General features: G+C 48.7%; 1 protein-coding gene across 2 annotated transcripts; it reads left to right on the top strand.

The window, feature by feature from the left end:
* The first annotated feature begins 939 nt into the window (after nt 1-939).
* LOC105493899 (RNA binding motif protein 3) lies at nt 940-6004 on the top strand. 2 transcript variants are annotated; one of them, XM_011761858.3, is made up of 7 exons: nt 940-1655; nt 2563-2678; nt 2957-3063; nt 3706-3811; nt 3900-3996; nt 4741-4820; nt 5178-6004. In XM_011761858.3, exons 2-6 carry the CDS (start codon nt 2576-2578, stop codon nt 4799-4801), a joined length of 474 nt encoding a protein of 157 aa, XP_011760160.1. In that variant the 5' UTR covers nt 940-1655; nt 2563-2575; the 3' UTR covers nt 4802-4820; nt 5178-6004. The 2 variants fall into 2 exon arrangements, with proteins under 2 accessions (XP_011760160.1, XP_011760159.1); XM_011761857.3 differs by having other exon boundaries at nt 942-1655; nt 4741-4824.
* The last annotated feature ends 12598 nt before the right edge of the window (nt 6005-18602 follow it).

Here is an 18602-nt window from a genome sequence, read left to right as displayed (position 1 = left end):
TTCTTCCATGATGTGGCATTCAGAAATGAAAAATCTGTCAAATCCATTTATTGTAAAAGTGGCCAAGACACTGAAGACCAAATTGTGAACAGTGGGCTTAGACACTACTTGTTTGGGATAAGTCTATTGTGTATTGCGAAAGTCCCTTCTGTGAATAAAGGACTCAGTTACTTTTTTTTTTTTTTGAGACAGAGTCTCGCTCTGTTGCCCAAGCTGGAGTGCAGTGGCATGATCTCAGCTCACTGCAACCTCTGCCTCCCGGGTTCAAGTGATTATCCTGCCTCAGCCTCCCGAGTAGCTGGGACTACAAGTGCCTACCACCACGCCCGGCTAATAATTATTATTATTATTATTTGTATTAGTAGAGACAGGGTTTCACCATATTGGCCAGGGTGGTCTCAAACTCCTGACCTTGTGATCTGCCTGCCTCGGCCTCCCAAAGTGCTGGGATTACAGGTGTGCGCCACCACGCCCGGCAAGGGCTCAGTTACTTTCGAAGAGAGCAAAAATTGCTCTAAGGACTGGAATTTACAACCTCTGAAGATCGCAGCATCCTGTTTTGTTTTGTTTTGTTTTCACCGAGGCTGGAGTGCAATGGTGTGGTCTTGGCTCTCTGCAACCTCCACCTCCCAGGTTCCAGCGATTTTCCCGCCTCAGCCTCCCGAGTAGGTGGGACTACAGGCGCGTGCCACCACACCCGGCTGTTTTTTTTGTTGTTGTTGTTGTTTTTTTGGGGGGGTTTTTTGTATTTTTAGTAGAGACGGGGTTTCACCATGTTGGCCAGGCTGGTCTCGAACTCCTGACCTCGTGATCCGCTCGTTTCAGCCTCCCAAAGTGCTGGGATTACAGGCGTGAGCCACCGCACCCGGCCAGCATCCTGTTTTGTAAAAGCCATCTCAGGCAGTCTATTGGTGGGAAAATTAAGGGGCTGGCTTCACGGGGGCAGTCAGACAAGGGTGAGGGCTGAAGTCAGAGATGAGAAGGAATGACGCCAGGGAAAAACGTCATATGACAGGCGGCTAGATGTTGAGCACAGAGGAGAAAGAGTAGGAGTCAGGGTCAAACCTTAAAACGTACGGTCTGACATCACGGACTGTGAAGGGTGATGACATCAGTGACGTGGGGGATAAAATGTCGGGCCTTTAAAGGGTACGAGGTTAAAGAACTAGAAGGTGAAGGAGGTTGACATCAGAGAATGGCAGGGACCCAGAGGAAGACGATTGCGATGGTGAGGAAGACATCAGATCCAGCGGGGGAAACGATGGCAAGGACGGGAGGATGATGTCAGGGACCGCAAGTAGTATGAGAGTGAGAAGGTTCCTGTGTGGGAGGGATCAAGGCAGCTCAGCCGGTTGTGGGGGGGATGCTGACGTTTAGGGTGCACCATCTGTGCAAAAGTCGACCCCATTTCCGGAAACACCCCATTTCGCAGAGAATACTGCTCCCTTCACTTTGCTGTCCCTTCCTCTCCCCCGCCACTCCGCCCCTGCTAGCCTCAGCCAATCAGCATGCACGCCGGGACGCGCAAGGGGAACGTTCCGGGACGTTCTTGCTACGTACTCTTTATCAATCGTCTTCCCGCGCAGACCAGTCCTTGTTTTCTGTGCTCCTCCGAGCTCGCCGTCTGTCCGGGTTTTTTACGTTTTAATTTCCAGGTAAGTTGCGTATGGCCTGCGGAACGGCGGCTCCTCGCCACACACGCGCCGCGCCGGCCGAGACCGGGGGATAGTGAGTGGGGAGAGTAATGGCCGCTGACACGTAGGCTTGGCTTTCTCTGGGGCGGGCGGGTCCCGTGCTGGGAGGTGAACATTTCGGTTGGTGGGAGGCCAGCGCGCTGTATCTGAGTGTGAGGCCCCTCGGGAGGGACTGGGTGGCGTCGGTGGTGGCAGTGACCACGCGACAGCCGACACTTGCTTTCCTTATCCCACGTGGCCGCCGCCATCTTGTTCTGCCGGCGTTGAGGGAACGCAGGGATGTTCTGGGCTTGCGCAGTGACACAAAATGACGGGCGTGGCTGCTGTGGATGTGTGAGCATGCGCAATAGTGGCCCCCTAATGGTGGCTGCGCTGAGCCAGCTCCGCAGATTACTACCTTTTTGGCCTTCTTTCCCAGCTTCTCTGTAGTTACCCATGTTTTGTTCCTCTTTTTTTTTTTTTTTTTTTTTTTTGAGACGGAGTCTCGCTCCGTCACCCATGCTGGAGTGCAGTGGCGCGATCTCGGCTCACTGCAAGCTCTGCCTCCTGGGTTCACGCCATTTTCCTGCCTCAGCCTCCCGAGTAGCTGGGGTACAGGCGCCCGCCACCACGCCCGGCTAATTTTTTTGTATTTTTAGTAGACACGGGCTGTCACCGTGTTAGCCAGGATGGTCTCAGTCTCCTGACCTTGTGATCCGCCCGCCTCGGCCTCCCAAAGTGCTGGGATTACAGGCGTGACCCACCGCGCCCAGCCATTTTGTTCCTCTTTTTTATTTTCTGTACTTCTCTCCGCCTTCTGTCTCGCTATTTTCTCACGTCTCCATTTTGTTCCTCCTTCCTGCCACCATTCTTCATGTTCTTCCCACAGGACTTGAACTGCCATGTCCTCTGAAGAAGGAAAGCTTTTCGTGGGAGGGCTCAACTTTAACACCGACGAGCAAGCGCTGGAAGACCACTTCAGCAGTTTCGGACCTATCTCTGAGGGTGAGACGGGCCAGACTCTCAATGGGGGTTGGTGAGAGAAAGTCTGGGATCCTTGTATTTCAAGGAGTATTAACCGAAAAGTTAGGACCCACGCTTCCATGTTCTTTTTCTTCTTAAGCCTATGGTGTCCACTAAGGATGAGGGGAACCGTCTTCGGGATTGGTGGGAGGGCTCCGTTTTCCCTACCTACCGCCATCTCCTTTTCGGACCACCCTTTGCTACTTAACCTTTGTGGTGCTGACTGGTCCACATCGCTCCTTCTTCTCTCCCTCTCATAGTGGTCGTTGTCAAGGACCGGGAGACTCAGCGGTCCAGGGGTTTTGGTTTCATCACCTTCACCAACCCAGAGCATGCTTCAGTTGCCATGAGAGCCATGAACGGAGAGGTGGGGCCTCCTATCTGCAGAGGGACCTTGTCCCCATCTGCGGCTTCCTTCATTCTTTTTGTTTTTCCTTCTGTGTCTGCTCGGGGCAGCGTGGCCACCAAGCCCCGCAGTGCCCACTCACAGGAGCATGACTGCCTTTTGTTCTAGGGGGTGGAGGGCAGCGGCAGACAGAGCCTGGCCGCCTGGGAGGCGACGACTGGTCCTGCATGAGGCCGAGAAGCCACCTGTGGATGGTTGACCTGCCTTGGGCTTAGGTAGTAGAGTCTGCAGACCTGTGGGCCTGGCCCGGAGAGGACCTCGTGAGTCTTCTGACATGGACTCTGAAGCCTCAAACCAAGAGAGGTGTCTGTCTAGCCCTGATAGTCGGGCAGCTTAGAGGAGTGGGGAGGAGAACTCAGCCTGAGTTCAGTCAAGATGTAAGTAGTAGCAAGGGGAACATGGTGCATTCAGGTCATTTTGTGTGGGATTCTATAGCTCCTGATGAAACCATTCTGGGGTAAAGGAGCTTATTCTGGAACATGGCACCCAGAACCTGGTGCCCAGCAGGAATTTTTGGCCTCTTTTGCCCACTTGCCCTTGCCTGCTCTTCCCTCACCACTGCCCTGACTGCCAACCCATCCTCCTTGTGTCTCCCACACTTAGTCCCTGGATGGTCGTCAGATCCGTGTGGATCATGCAGGCAAGTCTGCTCGGGGAACCAGAGGAGGTGGCTTTGGGGCCCATGGGCGTGGTCGCAGCTACTCTAGAGGTGAGTGCAGTGATAGTTTTGATCATGGGGTGAGAGGGAGAGTTGCCTAGGTGAGGACAACTGCCATTTAAATATTTTTCTGTTCTAGGTGGTGGGGACCAGGGCTATGGGAGTGGCAGGTATTATGACAGTAGACCTGGAGGGTATGGATATGGATATGGACGTTCCAGAGACTATAATGGCAGGTGGGTAGCCTCGGGGCTGGGATGTTCTATTGATTCCCTCTCCTTGAGAACTCAGCGCCGGCCGGGCGCGGTGGCTCAAGCCTGTAATCCCAGCACTTTGGGAGGCCGAGGCGGGCGGATCACAAGGTCAGGAGATCGAGACCACAGTGAAACCCCGTCTCTACTAAAAATACAAAAAATTAGCCGGGCGCGGTGGCGGGCGCCTGTAGTCCTAGCTACTCAGGAGGCTGAGGCAGGAGAATGGCGTGAACCCGGGAGGCGGAGCTTGCAGTGAGCCGAGATCGCGCCACTGCACTCCAGCCTGGGCAACAGCGTGAGACTCCGTCTCAAAAAAAAAAAAAAAAAAAAAAAAAAGAACTCAGCGCCTGGGTTTTCATGCATACCACATCTTGCTGTTACTAATGTGTGCCTAAAACGAGTATGAAATTCAGCATTTTGAGTTAATTGTGTGGTCATATGGTTGTAACATGGTAAAGTATACACATGTTGTGCTGCGTGGGTTATATAACTATATTGCTTTAACGTGTATTATGATTTAAATACTGCATATTATGATTTAAATACTGCATATACATTGTATGCCATAAAACTGTTTACTATGATACTCATGCTTAACATATCGTGTTTTTTATATTTAAGGTTTATGTTATGACACATACTATAAAACATGACCCATATAATTAATCACAGTGGTGTATAATGCAGTCCCAGAAAACTGTGTGTGTGTGGTTTTTTTTTTCCCAGAAACCAGGGTGGTTATGACCGCTACTCAGGAGGAAATTACAGAGACAATTATGACAACTGAAATGAGACATGCACATAATGTAGGTGAGACTTGGATATCGGCATTGAGTAAACCTGTTTGTCACACTCTGTCATGACTGTCTCACCTTTTCTGGCAAGACTGCTCTGCATTTCTGCTGCCCTCATACCTCATCCAGCCAACCTACCAAACACCATTCCTAGGCCTTCTTGCTCTCAGGTGCATGTCAGAGCACGTTTGCTAGGGGGTGGGATCTGAAAACCCATCTCCTATAATCCTCTAGTCTTGTGTGGGATGGAGGAAATGAAGGGGTGTCCCTGTTGTCCAACCCTCAGCATCTGTATCAGCTCTAGGAGGTGAGCATGTTGTCAGCTGTTTCTTCATGACATCACAATTCTCCCCCTCTTGCTGTTCTCAGATACACAAGGAATAATTTCTGATCCAGGATCGTCCTTCCAAATGGCTGTATTTATAAAGGTTTTTGGAGCTGCACTGAAGCATCTTATTTTATAGCATATCAACCTTTTGTTTTTAAATTGACCTGCCAAGGTAGTTAAAGATCTTTAACAGTTCCATCTTTTTAAAAATTTTTTCTGCCTATTTAAAGACAAATTATGGAACGTTTGTAGAGCCTGAGTGTTTTTCTTTTTACCAGTTTTTTAGTTAGACCTCTCAGGATTATTGGAGCTAGCAATAATTGATTCTGGCAAGTTTGGCCAGACTGGTTTCAGAAAATTAATGTGTATCCAGGACATTTTAAAAACCTGTACACAGTGTTTATTGTGGTTAGGAAGCAATTTCCAAACGTACCTATAAGAAATGTGCGTCGAGCCAGCCTGACCAACATGGTGAAACCCCATCTGTACTAAAGATAAAAAAATTAGTCCTGCGTGGTGGCGTACACCTGTAATCCTGGCTACTCGGGAGGCTGAGGCAGGAGAATCGCTGGAACCCCAGAGGCGGAGATTGCAGTGAGCCGAGATCGCGCCACTGTACTCCAGCCTGGGCAACAGAGCGAGACTCCATCTCAAAAAAAAAGAAAAGTGTATCAATAACATGATTATCCAGGGGTATTTTCTAATTCAGATAATCAAACTGATTATATAGAAGAGTTGCTTTAAAATGTTTGCAAATGTCTTTTTTTTTTTTTTTTTTTTAATACTGGAAGAAAAAATATTCTGTTGTGTCTCATACAGTGCTTAGGATGTCTTTCACAGAGCTTATTAAAAAGATGAAACCTGAAAATCTGCTTTTTTCTTACTCAGCCCACTTTCCAAATTAAAAATGGGGGCAGAGGTGGGCCGATCACCTGAGGTCAGGAGTTCGAGACCAGCTTGGCCAACATGGTGAAACCCCCGTCTCTACTAAAAATACAAAAGCAGGGCGTGGTGGCGGGTGCATGTAATCCCAGCTACTGAGGAGGCTGAGGCAGGAGAACTGCTTGAACCCAGGAGGTGGAGGTTGCAGTGAGCTGAGATTATGCCATTGCACTCCAGCCTGGGTGACAGAACAAGACTCTGTCTCAGAAAATAATGGGGGCACATCAGTGAGAGGGAGGCTTGGAGAATATTTGGTTGATGGGTGGGCAGGGACTGCAAGGGGGTTAGGTGTACGTTGAGGCCTGAGGCCGGCTGGAATTGGGTTTCCTAAGCTGGTCTCTTACCTTAGTGCCGTTGTCTAATCATTGGGCTTGAATCTCCCTAGCCTCTGAGCGTTAGATGGGCACTGTCCTCACAGGATTGTTCTGAGACCATAAGCACCTGACCTCATGGCGTGAGCTAATCCCTATCATAAATAGTGGTACCAGTTTATTCCTTCCCCTGAAATGATGGGGGTTGGGGAAAGGTGCACTGGACTCATCTTTGTGTATGACGGCCATGAGAGAGGCCTGGTTTGAAAACAGAATGCTAAGAGCTCATATACCAATATTTATGTGGGGCTCTTCTACTTCCCAGGTATTTGGGTGAGTCATTTTACTTCAGCCTCATGCCATTTTACATTTTCTGGGGAGGGTTAGATTAATTGGCATATAAAGCCACTGATAAGAGTTGTCAAAGCTTTCAGTCACAGAGATTTGATCTTTTTTGGTGTGTGTGTGTCTTGGGTGGTAAGTTGGTGATTTTGTAATTCTAGCTGGTCTTAGTTCCTCAGTTCTGCTCCCTTTAGTCGTGATTCTTTCTAGTGGCTGTATTGAGGCCCCATAGGCGTTATCCCTCCATTTGTTCTAGTTTGGAACAGAGATATCTGTTCATGGCTTTCACTTGGCTAATACTGAGCCAAGTTACCACCAGGTCGCAAATTCCAGGACATTATTGTCCTGAGCTGCCTATTCCTTTGCTGGTGCGTTGTATTGTGAGTCTCAGTCCTGGAGGCCTGGCTCCTGAGTTTCCCAGCTAGTTGGGACAGGCCCCAATATCCCTTTTTCCTGTAACCCAGTCATGAATTTGCTTTGGCAGGTGGATGGAGACTCGGGAACTTCCACCTCACCCACTAAACCAGGCCCAGGCTGTGGGGCGTTGTGGCTAAGCCCACCAGGTGGATACTTGGTCTGAGGAGGCATCCTATTCTGGGCCTTTGGGGAGCTAAGGTAGTGAGAATTGGCAGGAGGACTGTGAATGCCTTCTAGGTCGGGGGATTGGAGGGGGTCCTCTGCTCCCCACCTCTCAGGACAGCAATGTACCTCTCACCCCCAGTGTCAGCTGAGGTAGGATCCATAATCAGTAATATTCCTGCAACAAAATGACCCCCTAAGTGAAATCAATAAAGACCAAAATTTATTTGTATAACAGCTCTCAACCTGCTCTGCGCTGCTGTGTTTACAGTGTGCTTTCTGATCATCCAGCCCAGGGAGTCCCAGTCTCTGGCTGTCTATCAGCTCTAAGGAAGAGAGCCCACGGTTTTCTATGGTGCCATAGTCCCTGATGAATAAAGTTCCAGATTTGAGGTCAACCCCCCACCAACCTTGTTGGTCTACTTTGGTTTGACCTCAGCATCCAACTAATGCACATCTGTCAAGAACCCACTGAAGCTAGAAACCCCCCAAACACTCAAGGTACCTTGAGAACATGTACCCCAAGACCTGCAAAGACCAAACGCATGGCCTGTGACTACTTTCACTTTGAAGCCCTGGAACTTGTCTGTACCAAAAATCTAAACCATTCACCAGATCTCTTGTCAAGGTCCAGAATAAAGAGATTGGCTTTTGGTTTTCAATTAGGCTTTCAAGTCCTAAGCCCCACCCCTCCTAACCCACCTAGGCAGAAATCACTGCAGATCCTTGCTTCCTAATCTCTGCCTCAGTTTCAAACTAACATCCATAAAATGGAAATAACCACCCACTCCACACGGGTTAGGAGTGTTTTGTTGTTTTTTGAGACAGGATCTCACTGTCTCCCAGGCTGGAGTACAGTGGCGCAATCTCAGCTCACTGTAACTTCCGCCTCCCGGGTTCAAGCAATTCTCATGCCTCAGTCTCCCAAGTAGCTGGGATTACGGGTGCCTGCCACCATGCCCAACTAATTTTTGTATTAGTGGAGATGGGGTTTCACCATGCTGACCAGGCTGGTCCCGAACTCCTGACCTCAAGTGATCCTCCCGCCTCAGCCTTCCAAAGTGCTGAGATGACAGGCGTGAGCCACCGCGCCTGACCTAGGGGCTAAGAGTATTAAATGTAAAATGTTAAGAACAGGCCAGGTGCGGTGGCTCACGACTGTAATCCCAGCACTTTGGGAGGCCTAGACGGGCGGATCACGAAGTCAGGAGATCGAGAACATCCTGGCTAACACGGTGAAACCCCGTCTCTACTAAAAATACAAAAAACTAGCCGGGCGCGGTGGTGGGTGCCTGTAGTCCCAGCTACTTGGGAGGCTGAGGCAGGAGAATGGCGTGAACCCGGGAGGCGGAGCTTGCAGTGAGCCGAGATTGTGCCACTGCACTCCAGCCTGGGCAACAAGTGAGACTCGGTCTCCAAAAAAAAAAAAAAAAAATTGTTAAGAGCAGACCAAGTTCATCAAACAGCTCCACACTCTTGTTCCATGTTCTGGATTGGGGAGTTGGGGGGGGTGAAGGTGTAGAACTTTTAAAAAGGTTTTTAAAATAAGTTGCTGTGAATACTTCATGTGTATAAAAAAAAAAATTGACAGCCAGTGTTCTGCCATTCTTACCTGCTTATCAAGACAAAACCTGCCCAAGTCCCTGCCCAGCTGCATTCCAAGTGTTTTCAAGTTTGATGGTAAGACCTGACCTGAGGCTTCTTACAACCTTTACTCAGTGGGAATAGGCATACAGTTCACTACAAAAATATTTGTGTTTACTTAGAGGACGTGCCCTGGATCTGTGGGCCGGGCGAGGGGGTGGGGGTGGTCTTTTCTAAATTGTTAAAAGCAGTTCATGCCGTTATTCTTAATAAACATTTCTAATATGCTGTGAAAGAGTCTATTCGTTTTTTAATACATATATCCATTTACTCATTGTTCCCATGAAAGAGCCTTGTACGCAAACCTCCAAATGCCGAAGGAGCCAAGAAACAAGGCAGACAAAAATTGTTGGTAAAGGGTGCTTTACTGGGGGAACTTAGAAGCATGACGTGGGGCCGGGCACGGTGGCTCACACCTGTCATCCCAGCACTTTAGGAGGCTGAGGCAGGAGGAACGCTTGAGCCCAGAAGTTCCAAACCAACCCGGGCAACACAGTGAGGCACCCACCACCTGCCACCTGTCCCCTGCCCCTGTTAAACCAAAATAAAAATTAGCCGGGTGTGATGGTGCACACCTGTGGTCCCAGCTACTTGGGAGGCTGAGGTGGGAGGACTGCTTGAGCCTGGAAGGTCTAGGCTGCAGTGAGTGGCATTTTGGCCTGGGTAACAGCAAGACCCTGTCTCAAAAAAAAAAAAAAAAAAAAAACGCATAAGTACATCTGTCAATATTTATAAGATCAATTAATGCCCCTACTATAAGCTTGTTTAGCAAATCTTTTCTTTTTTCTTTCTTTTTTTTTTTTTTTAAGATGGAGTCTTGCTCTGTCTCCCAGGCTGGAGTGCAGTGGCTCCATCTCGGCTCACTGCAAGGTCCGCCTCCCGGGTTCACGCCATTCTCCTGCCTCAGCCTCCCGAGTAGCTGGGACTACAGGCGCCGGCCACCTTTTTTTTTTTTTTTTTTTTTTGAGATGACATCTTGCTCTGTCACCCAGACTGGAGTGCAGTGGCGTGATCTTGGCTCACTCCAGCCTCGACTTCCCAGGCTTAAGCAATCCCCCCACCTCAGCCTCCAGAGTAGCTGGAATTACAGGGATGCATCACCCATGCCTAAGCCTCCTGAGTAGCTGGAATTACAGGCACCCACCACCATGCCCGGTTAATTTTTGTATTTTCAGTAGAGATGGGTTTTCACCATGTTGGCCAGGTTGGTCTTGAACTCCTAATCTCAGGTGATCTGCCCAGTTTGGCCTCCCAAAGTGCTGGGATTACAGGCGTGAGCCACTGCTCCTGGCCTTCCTCTTCAATTTTTTGAAAGAATTTATGAAGGATTGGTACTCCTTCTTGAAATACTTGGCAGATATCACTGTGAAACCATCTTGGTCCTAGGCTTTTCTTTGTTGGGAGATTTTTGATGAATGATTCAGTCTGCTTGCTTGTTACCGGTCTGTTCAGATTTTCTATTCCTGAGTCGGTCTTGGTAGAGTGTATATTTCTAGGAGTGTGTCCATTTTTTCTAGGTTATCCAATTTGTGTATCAGTTGTTCATAGTAGTCTTTAGTAGGCTTATTATTATTATTTGAGATAGGGTCTCACTCTGTCACCCAGGTTGGAGTGCAGTGGCACAGTCACGGCTCACTGTAGCTTCAACCTCCCAGAATTAAGTGATCCTTCCTGCCTCAGCCTCCTGGATAGCTGGGATTACAGGCACACACTACCACGCCTGGCTAATTTTTGTATTTTTAGTAGAGATGGAGTTTCACCGTGTTGGCCAGGCTGGTCTCGAACTCCTGACCTCAAGTGATCCTCCCACCTCAGCCTCTCAAGGTGCTGGGATTACAGGCATGAGCCACTGTGCCTGGCAGGTCCTTTGTATTTCTGTGGTTTCACTTGTAATGTTTCTGATTTTATTTACTTCGTTTATGTTTTCAAAAAACCAACTCTTAGTGTCATTAATCTTTTCTATTTTTTTCATCTATTTCATTTATTTTTGCTCTGATTTTGTTATTTCCATCTTTTTGCTAACTTTGAACTTCATTCTTTTTCTAGTCCCTTGAGGTATAAAGTTAGGTTGTTTATTTGAGATCTTTATTTCTTTTCTCTTTTTTTTTTTTTTTTTTTTTTTTTGAGACAGGGTCTTGCTCTGTCACCCAGGCTGGAGTGCAGTGGCAAGATCACAGCTCACTGCAACCTCCATCTCCTGGGCTCTAGGGATCCTCCCACCTCAGCCTCCCGAGTAGCTGAGAGGCACACACCACCATGCCCGGCTAATTCTTTTATTTTTTGTGGAGACAAGGGTCTCACTATGTTGCCAAGGCTGGTGTTGAACTCCTGGCCTCAAGAGATCTTCCTGGCGGGGTGCAGTGGCTCACGCCTGTAATCATAACACTTTGGGAGACCGAGGTGGGTGAATCACTTGAGGTCAGGAGTTTGAGACCAGCCTGGCCAGCATGGTGAAACCCTGTGTCTACTAAAAATACAAAAAATTAGCCGAGCGTGGTGGCAGGCGCCTGTAATCCCAGCTGCTTGAGAGGCTGAGGCAGGAGAATCACTTGAACCTGGCAGACGGAGGTTGCAGTGAGCAGAGAGAGCGCCACTGCATTCCAGACAGAGTGAGACTCCGTCTGAAAAACAAATAAACAAAAACAAAAAACAAAGCACAAACACATCTTCCTGTCTTGGCCTCCCAAAGTGCTGGAATTACAGGCGTGAGCCACTGTGCCCAGCCAGAAGAGTATTGTTTAATTTCCACATATTTGTGAGTGTTCTGATTTTCCTCCTTTTATTGATTTCTACTTTTATACCATTGTGGTCAGAAAGGCTCTTGATATGATTTCATTCTTCTTAAACTTGTTAAAACTTGATTTTGTGAAGGTTCATTATACCAATACTATTCTTTTGTGTAAGTTTGAAATTTTCCATTAAAAGAGTGAAAAAGAAAGCTATCAGGGATGTGGTTTGTTCCCCTTCCACATTGGTGTGGGCAGTGCAGACCCTCAGGTGTTTTCTGCAGGCTCACTGTGTCTCCCACAGCCCTCTCCTTAGTTACAGGCGTTTCTACTCCAAAGGCCTCAAGAAGCCCTGTTCTATAATTGCTACCTTCTATTTCCCGATATCTGACATTCATTAATAAAGTTGATATTTGACTGGGCGCGGTGGCTCACGCCTGTAATCCCAGCACTTTGGGAGACTGAGGTGGGTGGATCACCTGAGGTCAGGAGTTTGAGACCAGCCTGGCCAACATGGTGAAACCCCGTCTCTACTAAAAATACAAAAATTAGCCAGGCGTGGTGGCATGTGCCTGTAATCCCAGCTACTCGGGAGGCTGAGGCACGAGAATCGCTTGAACCCGGGAGGTGGAGGTTGCAGTGAGCTGAGATCACGCCACTGCATTCCAGCCTGGGTGACAGCTTGAGACTTTGTCTCAGAAAAACTAAATAAATAAAAATAAAAATAAAGAAAGTTGACATTTTCCAGACACTAGCTCTAGAACCCTACTTGCTTCCCCTCCCCAGTGACAGCCCTCAGGACCCCCCTGGCTTCCTCAGGCAGAAAGACCATCCTTTTGCTGAGCATCAGAAGTCCTTATTTCTCTCCTCTCGAACCCAGGACCTCTTTTAAACACCAGTCTCCTCTCCTGTTAAATGGAGATAATAAAGGTAGCCCATTCAATGAGTTAAGACATGGAAACACCTAGATCAGTGTCTGGTAGTTGGGACGGAGTCAGTCAATGTTAGCATTTATTCTGTGTGTCACATAATAACAACAGGGACACCACAGCAGACAGGACATGTCTTTCCCTCAGGAATCATGCATTGGTGGGGTCCACCTACAATAAGCTAAAACATTGCTGTGTAATGTAATGTTAGGGAGTGGGAAGCATTAAGGGAAATAAAGCAGGGTTGGGGTGGAGAGTGAGACGTGCTGGTTTACACATGGCAGTCAGGGAAGGTGACTCTGAGAAGGTGCCTTTCAACAGAGACCCGATGTTTGAGGGAGAGCAGTCAAGGAGGATATCCAGTGATCTAGTTCGTGGGAATGGTTCCTCCACAGTGCTCTGGCTCCCTTGCATGTCTCCACACAGGCCACGCAGCTAAGTTGATGTAAGTCTTGGCAGAACGCCCTGTAATCTTTGGAACACAGAGCACGGAAGGTTTGTGGGGAGCTCTCACGAGGCCATTTACCATTCACCTCCCTATCTACCAAGTAGCCTGTTGTGAGAGTTTTCTCCCCACCTCCTGAGGTTCTGGTGGGGTTTGAGGCTTTCTACCCCTCACCTCTGGGTTATAGAACTGCTTAGCTGCAGCATGAAATGAGCTCCTCAGCAACAAGGTGTCCTGCCACCTGGGGTGTGGTCATCTCGCCCCTTTCATTTTGGTGTTGCCCGGCCCAAGAGACATGAGCCAGAATCTGTGGCTGTTCTTGCTTTCGTGGTCCATGTATATAACATCCGAATGTAACAAGGGCTCGTTTCATTTCCAGCCAAACCTGTCAGCCTTACCTTGCTACGACATCTGGAAGAGGAGAATTAAAGGCAGAGGGAAAAGCAAACAGGTGCAAAGGCCCTGAGGAGGGAGCTGCTTGGTGTGTGGGGAACACCAAGAAAGCCAGTGGGGCAGGAGCAGAGTGAGCCAGGGGCCAGTGGCAGGTGGTGAGGTCAGGGAGGGTCCGGAGGGCCTCGTGGGGCACGGAGAAGACTTTGGCTTTTTCTCTGAGAGAGATGAGAGCCACGGCAGGGCTCCGAGCAGAGGAGAGCCCTGGGCTGACTTGGGTTGCAACAGGATCATTCTGGCTGCCGTGAGGACAGATTGAGGAGAGGGGGCGAGGACGGCAGTGGTGAGGAGGCTGCTGCAATTGTCCAGACCAGCGATGGTGGTGGCGGCAGTGGACGCGGAGATGAGAGCTCAGATCCTGGCATATTCTGAAGGTGGAACTCACAGGGTTTGCTGACAGATCAAAGCGGGGGCAGGATGACAAAGTACTTGTTAGGAATCCACACTAGACGAGCTCACAAAAAGTAACTTGACAGTTGGTGTTAGTGTTGTGGTTAAGAACAGGGATTCGGAGCCAAGTGGCCTATGTATAAATCCAGTTCCATTGCTTACTGGTTGCGTGACCTCGGGCAGGTCACTTCCTCTGTTTTCATTTCCTCACCTGTGAGATGAGATGGCAATAGTATCTACTTCACAAGGCTGCTGTTGTAAGGATTACACAAGATTTTCTATTAATGTAAAGTGCTTCAGGCTGGGCGCAGTGGCTCATACCTGTAATCCCAGCACTTTGGGAGGCTGAGGCAGGTGGATCACTTGAGGTCAGGAGTTCGAGACCAGCCTGGCTAACAAGGAGAAACCCCGTCTCTACTAAAAATATAAAAATTAGCCAGGCATGGTGGCACATGTCTGTAAGCCCAGCTACTCGGGAGGCCAAGGCAGGATAACTGCTTGAACTTGGGAGGCAGAGGTTGCAGTGAACCGAGATTGTGCCATTGCACTCCAGCCCGAATGACAGTGAGACTCCATCTCAAAAAAATAATAAATTAGGCCGGGCGCAGTGGCTCACGCCTGTAATCCTAGCACTTTGGGAGGCCGAGGCGGGCGGATCACAAGGTCAGGAGATCAAGACCATCCTGGCTAACACAGTGAAACCCTGTCTCTACTAAAAATACAAAAAAATTTGCTGGGGGTGGTGGCGAGTGCCTGTAGTCCCAGCTACTCGGGAGGCTGAGGCAGGAGAATGGCATGAACCCAGGAGGTGGAGCTTGCAGTGAGCAGAGATTACGCCACTGCACTCCAGAGCCTAGGCGACAGAGCGACACTCTGTCTCAAATAAATTAATTAATTTAAATGAATAAATAAATTATGACTGGCATAAATAAAGTGCTTGTTATTAGTGACATGACCATAGGATGAGAAGTGTCAGGGAAGTGAGTCATAGCAGAGAGCATTCCAGATACCAGAAACACTGTACAGTTTTCAAAGCATGTGACAGGAAGCCAGCGTGGCTGGAACATAACCTGATGGAGTAAGAGTGCCAAGGGGTGAGGTTGGAGAGGAAGCCTAGGTGGAGATCAGCCCCTCACGGTAGCTGGACACCATTGCAGACCTTGGCGCATATAGCAGTCCTGGAGGTCAGAAGAGACACAGGAACATAATTAGATCTGGGACTTAGTGCTGGGGGTGCACAGAGCTAGGAGAGGGACCGGTCATTATTGTCAACAATGCTGGCTGGTTACTAGGGGTTGGTGGTTTCTGGTGTCCAGGATAAGAAACAGTCCAGTTCGAGCATTAGGACAAATACCTAATGCATGCAGGGCTTAAAACCTAGATGACGGGTTGATAGGTGGAACAAACCACCATGGCACATGTATACCTATGTAACAAACCTGCATACGTTCTGCACAGGTATCCCAGAACTTAAAGTAAAACAAAACAAAACAAAACAAAACAAAAACAGTTCGACTTCCCACTGGCGTCCAAACACTAGTTCTAATATTGTCTACATCTGTGGCCATGGGCAGTAAACCCCTCCAGAGTTCACTTTCCTTATCTTCAAAATGGGGTTTAAATATCATACCTACCTTCTTAGGTTTGTGACAGTACATATAAGATCAGTATAGTCAGCACTCAGTAATGCAGGCTATCACCACAACCAGGTGGGACCTATCCCAGGACAGCAAGGGTGGCTTGACATTTGAAAAGCATGAGATGTAGTTTAACATATTAGCAGCAAAGAAAGAGAATCAAGGGCTGTAATCGCCTGGGACTGTGATATCAGATCCAAGGGCTAAACCCTCCCAGACCTGCAGTCTAGCCCTGAATGCCTCACTGGGCAAGCTGAATTGAGAGCTCAAGACCAGAGTGACCCTAGTCCTACCCCTGTGAAGTGATTTCCGCTGGCTCTGAATCCGTGGCCGGCAGGCTTCAACAGCCGCCTTATCCTCACACTCAGCAGTCCAAGGCTTTGTGCATTCTGGTTTCAGTTCAAATTTATTTTTCACACCTGCCCCCCAGCAACAATAACCAAACTACTTTTTTTTTTTTTTTAAAGAAGAATCTTACTCTGTTGCCCAGGCTGGAGTGCAGTGCTGTGATCTCTGCTCACTGCAACCTTCACCTCCCAGGTTCAAGCAATTTTCCCGCCTCAGCCTCCTCAGTAGCTGGGATAACAGGCACCGGCCACCATGCCCAGCTAATTTTTCTACTTTTAATAGAGAAGGGGTTTCACCATGTTGAACAGGCTAGTCTCAAACTCCTGGCCTCAAGTGATCCACCCACCATGGCCTCCCAAAGTGTTGGGATTACAGGTGTGAGCCGCCATGCCCGGCCAAACTACTATTTCATTTACAAGTTTACCAATTTCTTACATTATTATTTTCTTACTGTTGATCTTGGCAGTTAGAATCGTAGCTCCAGGGACTGAAGAAGTATCTGTCAGAAGGCTGGCTCACTAGTTCAGCATGCCAGGGGCCGCTCAGGGCTCTGTTGAGGCTTCTTCCAAAGGCAGAAATCTCGTTTCTGACTTTGGCTATAGAGAGTTGTCACCAACCCCCATTTGGGGGTTGTGAGAACTTTGGCTTCAGAGGCAAATGTTTTCCCATCAGGAAATGATGAAAGTTATGACCTCATATCCTAACCCCCACTCACCCCATCTAGGAAGAAACCAGGGGTGAGATAAGTGAATGACGATTCCGTGTCTCCACTCCAATTACACCTCAGCTCTGTGGCTCCTCCCGTTTCTGTCTCTGGCCTTGATTCTCAGCACACCTGTCCCCTGAACCACCTACACTTTCCCTCAAATCATGCTTTACTTTGTCCCCTGAACCACCCACACTTTCCCTCAAATCATGCTTTACTTTGTCCCCTGAAGTTGGGGCCCAACTTGAGATTTTATTTCAGCCTGTGGGAGCAATGAAAACAGACACAGCGCGGTGGCTCACGCCTGTAATCCCAACACTTTGGGAGGCCGAGGCGGGCGGATCACAAGGTCAGGAGATCGAGACCACGGTGAAACCCCATCTCTACTAAAAATACAAAAAATTAGCCGGGCGCGGTGGTGGTCGCCTGTAGTCCCAGCTACTCAGGAGGCTGAGGCAGGAGAATGGCGTGAACCCCGGAGGCAGAGCTTAGAGACTCGGTCTCAAAAAAAAAAAAAAAAAAAAAAAAGGCAGACACAGCCAATGTGGTCCACTGCATTCCTTTGCATTTCTTTCTTTCTTTTTTTTTTTTTTTTTTTTTTTTTTTGAGGCGGAGTCTCGCTCTGTCGCCCAGGCTGGAGTGCAGTGGCGCCATCTCGGCTCACTGCAAGCTCCGCCTCCCGGGTTTCCGCCATTCTCCTGCCTCAGCCTCCCGAGTAGCTGGGACTACAGGCGCCGCCACCACGCCCGGCTAATTTTTTTGTATTTTTAGTGGAGACGGGGTTTCATTGTGTTAACCAGGATGGTCTCGATCTCCTGACCTCGTGATCCGCCCGTCTCGGCCTCCCAAAGTGCTGGGATTACAGGCTTGAGCCACCGTGCCCGGCCTATTTTTTTTTTTGGAGACAGGGTCTCACTCTGTTGCCCAGGCTGGAGTGCAGTGGTGTGATCACGGTTCACTGCAGCCTCAACTTTGCAGGCTCAAATGATCCTCCCACCTCAACCTCCTGAGTAGCTGGAACTACAGGTGTGCACCATCACGCCTAGTTATTTTTTTCTATTTTGTAGAGATAGGGTCTCACCATGTTGTCAGGCAGATCTCAAATTCTGGGGCTCAAGCAGTCCTCCTGCCTCAGCCTCCCAAAATGTTGGGATTATAGGTGTGAGGCGCCACACCCAGCCTTTCCTTTGCATTTCTAAACTCTGGGAGCCAGATAGGCAGGGGGCTCATAAAGGAAGGACGAGTCTGGAAAAAAGACAGCCCCTGCCCGTTTCTTCCACCCTCATAGTCACTGTTGTGATGAGTATCATCTTCAAACAACTCAGGCTTACCTGTCTTTTCTGTCCAAATCTGGTTTTGCTGTTCATTTGGCTGGGACCTTTACCCATCACTCTGACAGTAAAACAGCCCTGGATCCTGTTAGAGTGAATGGGGTGTGTGGTCCTCCATGGGTTTGAGCTTTTTTTTCTAGATGTCATGATTGCAACCAAAGTCATTCACAATCTCTCCTTGATACCCCCAGGCCTGAGACCCTCATTTCCCCGACTCACTGACCTGCCATTCCCACAGATAAAACTGCCCCTTTCTCTCCAAGTTCTCAACAAGCTGCAACTGCCTTCTTTCATCGGCTTGTTGTTCAAAACCCATTTTTAGGCCGGGCGCAGTGGCTCACGCCTGTAATCCCAGTACTTTGGGAGGCAGAGGTGGGCAGATCACGTGAGGTTAGGAGTTTGAGACCAGCCTGGTGAAACACCGTCTCTGCTAAAAATACAAAAAATTAGCCAGATGTGGTGGTGTGTGCCTGTAATCCCAGCTACTCGGGAGGCTGAGGCAGGAGAATGGCTTGAACCCAAAAGGCAGAGGTTGCAGTGAGCCGAGGTCACATCATTGCACTGCAGCCTGGGCAACAACTGTCTCAAAAACAACTCTGTCTCAAAAACAAAAACTCTGTCTCAAAAACAAAAACTCTGTCTCAAAAACAAAAACTCTGTCTCAAAAACAAAAACTCGGAAACTCT

This window comes from Macaca nemestrina, chromosome X (genome assembly GCF_043159975.1).
Source record: "Macaca nemestrina isolate mMacNem1 chromosome X, mMacNem.hap1, whole genome shotgun sequence".
Classification (NCBI taxonomy): domain Eukaryota; kingdom Metazoa; phylum Chordata; class Mammalia; order Primates; family Cercopithecidae; genus Macaca; species Macaca nemestrina.
The sequence above is the reverse complement of the archived record's forward strand: the minus strand, read 5'-3'. Positions and strand labels throughout refer to the sequence as shown.

What these genes read in the sequence shown, in the direction of transcription:
- LOC105493899 (XM_011761858.3), top strand. Translation starts at nt 2,576, where the DNA reads ATGTCCTCTGAAGAAGGAAAGCTTTTCGTGGGAGGGCTCAACTTTAAC. An exon ending in TGAGAGCCATGAACGGAGAG is followed by an intron (nt 3,064 to 3,705) that starts GTGGGGCCTCCT and finishes TCCCACACTTAG; the next exon opens with TCCCTGGATGGTCGTCAGAT. An exon ending in TCCAGAGACTATAATGGCAG is followed by an intron (nt 3,997 to 4,740) that starts GTGGGTAGCCTC and finishes TTTTTTTCCCAG; the next exon opens with AAACCAGGGTGGTTATGACC.